The 3,304-nt window shown below is 35.7% G+C and overlaps 1 protein-coding gene and 1 pseudogene across 1 annotated transcript in view; both read left to right on the top strand.

The window, feature by feature from the left end:
- The window catches only part of LOC105627362 (lipid phosphate phosphohydrolase 1-like), a 103,871-nt gene extending 101,456 nt beyond the window's left edge, over positions 1 to 2,415 (top strand). Inside the window, exon 8 of the mRNA XM_012208647.1 lies at positions 2,279 to 2,415. Within this exon, the coding sequence (XP_012064037.1) occupies positions 2,279 to 2,415 (137 nt within the window). The remainder of the gene's footprint in view (positions 1 to 2,278) is intronic.
- Positions 2,416 to 2,725: 310 nt separating this feature from the next.
- The window catches only part of LOC105627361, a 16,952-nt pseudogene continuing 16,373 nt past the window's right edge, over positions 2,726 to 3,304 (top strand).

The raw sequence follows: 3,304 nt of genomic DNA, 5'->3' as shown, positions 1-3,304 counted from the left end.
AGAGAGAGAGAGAGGGGGAGGAGAGAGAGAGAGAGAGAGAGAGCATTATATTGTTGCGGCATAAAATATATGAAGAAACACGACCATCATGTTAGCGTGACTATAATTTTGGAATTTGTATCCAATCGTTATATGAATTTATTAATTTTTGCATTTAATTTTTCTATATTGTACACACTGAAGATAATTTGACGATAAGATCGAAACGTCTGTTTAAAAATGTAAATATATTAAAATCTGGCTCGTAGCCCTTACTGTTATTAATTATTTATAAGTTATTTGACTCAGCAGCAACTTCTGCTTTCGATACGATCACGTTATTCGAGTCGAGAAAAAGGAAGAAGAACAACGATGAGTAATGTATGTAAGTATATTTTTCTCGAAAAATATTTCATATCAAATGTTAATATTTTCTTTTTTACAGGGCGAGAATCAAAATAAAATTTTGGCAGCGAAAGTGGAAAGTTGCTGATACAAAGTAGTAATCTATAGAAAAGCCACTATTCTCCGAACCATCTTCACCATTCTTTGGAAATAAGGAATTCGGGATAGAACTTGCATCGAGACATAAATAAAGAACCACTATATACGATCTATTTACAAATCAAATATTTAATATGTGTATTAATTATTATTAATTATTATTAATTTTTTATTAAATTATCTTAATTTCAACAATAGTACACTAATCTGATACAATATATGCATAAGATGATTAATTAAATACACGTTTGATATATACATTTACATACATAGCAATTAAAATAATTGTATAGAAAGTTGCTAATTAATACACGTATCAAGTGTGATATAAACTAGATTTCCAAGAATATAGAATTTTTAACATGTCGTTAGTTAAAATAGACTGAATGTTGTAAGAACACTTTTAGAAATGAGACACACTTCTTTTGATAAGTGTATACATATTTTATTAATTAATATTGTCCATAATTATTAGACGCACTGAAGAGGATCCAAACTGAGAATCAAAACGCATGAGATTGTGATGTGAGTTTTATTGAATAAAACTTATATAAACTAAACGGTCTTGTGTCAGCATTATTATATAATTAATGATATATTTATACTTGTAGGATAGGATCAAAAATCGATGATTAATACATTTTGATATAATAAAAGAGTTTTTTTCGATAACGTGTATCACAAAATTAATGGCTCACATCCGTATAGTTCTACGGTTCGCGATACAAGAGTCTACATAATTTGGGGGCTCCGGATTATAATCAGATATCCTGCGGCAAACCGCACGACGAGTAACGATGAAGAAGATACTGTACGATGAGTAACGACGAAGATGTTGTACGGCGAGTAACGATGAGGAAGACATTGCATGACGAGTACAACGATGACGACGCTGCGCGACAAGCAACGACATGAACAACATTATGCAACTAGCAACGACGAGATCGACGCTATGCGATAAACAACGACGAGAACGATGTTGTGTGATAAATAACAATATTGAAACAAACAACGATACTAGATAGAATGAAAGGCTAAAAAAATCTGACTGTGCTTAAGCGAGATGCCAAGCCATGTCAGTCACGCAGATCATTAAGAATCCAAAGAAATTGACACTGTTACCGGCCGAAAGCAAGAGAAGTCAGAAGAGAGCTAATACCAAATTAGAAAACCGAAACACTTTTTCGACTAGTCAGGGATGTTGCAGGGACGAAATTTCTGTAACAGTAACCTTAAGAACTTAAGCCGATGAGCCAATCAGGATATTGCTTTAGATCTACGTCTACGTATTCTAACGGAAATAGAAATAGGAATAAATTTATAAAGCGAATTTCAACCAGTTGAAATTCATCTTATTGCGAGGTTTATGGATAAGTTTACTGTTATTTCCATTTTCGTTACGTAATCTAAAACAGTATCCTGATTGGCTCATCGGCTTAAGTTTATACCTTATACTGTTATGGAATTTTGTGTGCAGCAGCCCTCACGACTTCTACTTTTTTCTCTGTCTTTACATTATCTCATGTCACAATTAAGTCTCATTACGTCTCGTTACATCTTGTTCTCTGCCATAGCCTCGATGAGAGGATCAACGAGATTATCATTTATTTATTTATTTATTTATCGTAACTAAATATTCCGCAAGGACTATTAAAAAAATATTTATTAAAATTTAATAAACTTTCTCAAGGGGGATTTCGCTCCCCCTCCTCTCTCCCACTAAGAAATAACAACGTTTATCGTATATCGAGAAAAAAATATGGCCATAATATAAATACGGGACATTATGCTCTAGTTAAGAATGTTTCCGTATTGGGGCCGGCAAAGCTTATACGAGCCTATTTCCTTCGTGGTGGTGTGCCACCTTGTCATGATGAGGCTCCGGCCCTCAAACTCAGTGCGATGGAGGACGAGTGGTTAAGAGCACACTAACCTTAAGCGCGTTCTGCCTTGTCGAATTCCTACGATTATGCCTTGAGAATCAGGGACCCCTTGTCTTCATTATTTGAGACAACAAGAAAGAAAATCTTTCTAAAATTATCCCAATTTAAATGGCGTTCAATTTAAATCACGATGGATGCATGGCACTGGAAGAGGTGCCTCGAGAGGGCGAACCCGGAGGCATCACCCCCAGGCGCCCCATGAGAGACCTATCTGGATAAGGCGACTAGTCTCTCACGGAGGGGGGGGGGGGGGGAAGGGTTAGCACCAAGCGGACATTCACCACGCTCGTGCGAACAGAATGGAAGCGAATCAAATTTTTAACAAAAAAATCCAAAGAAGAGTGTTGGAAGAGAAGCAGCATCAGCTACTGGAGAAGAAGGAGGCGCGGCAACGCCACCAAAAGAAAGATCAGAAGAAAGCGTAGAAAGTATGAAAAGCCTGAACCGATCCACAACCTATAATATCTACAGTAAGTTCACTTTATCCTGATCAGATCCCTTCAATTTCAAAAATATATTCACCTAGAATAGATGATCCCATACAACAACAAATTCATATTCCTAAGATATTGCCTACTTAAATAAAAGGCTTTGCGCATTATTTTTCTTAATATATATCACTCAGTCAGAATGGTATATAGCAGTTAAGTAGACTCAAACCAACAAAAGAAATAAACGGGTCCGCCTCTACCACCAGAATCGAGAAGGCAGCAGAAGAAAAGTTACGATAACTTAACCAAAGAAAAATCAAAATGAGATACCATGCATAGTATATACACACATACACACACACACACACACACACACACACACACACACACACACACACACACACACACATATATAATATATATATATATGTGTGTATTATTTATATA

This window comes from Atta cephalotes, assembly GCF_000143395.1.
Source record: "Atta cephalotes unplaced genomic scaffold scaffold00008, whole genome shotgun sequence".
NCBI classification, from domain to species: domain Eukaryota; kingdom Metazoa; phylum Arthropoda; class Insecta; order Hymenoptera; family Formicidae; genus Atta; species Atta cephalotes.
The sequence above is the reverse complement of the archived record's forward strand: the minus strand, read 5'-3'. Positions and strand labels throughout refer to the sequence as shown.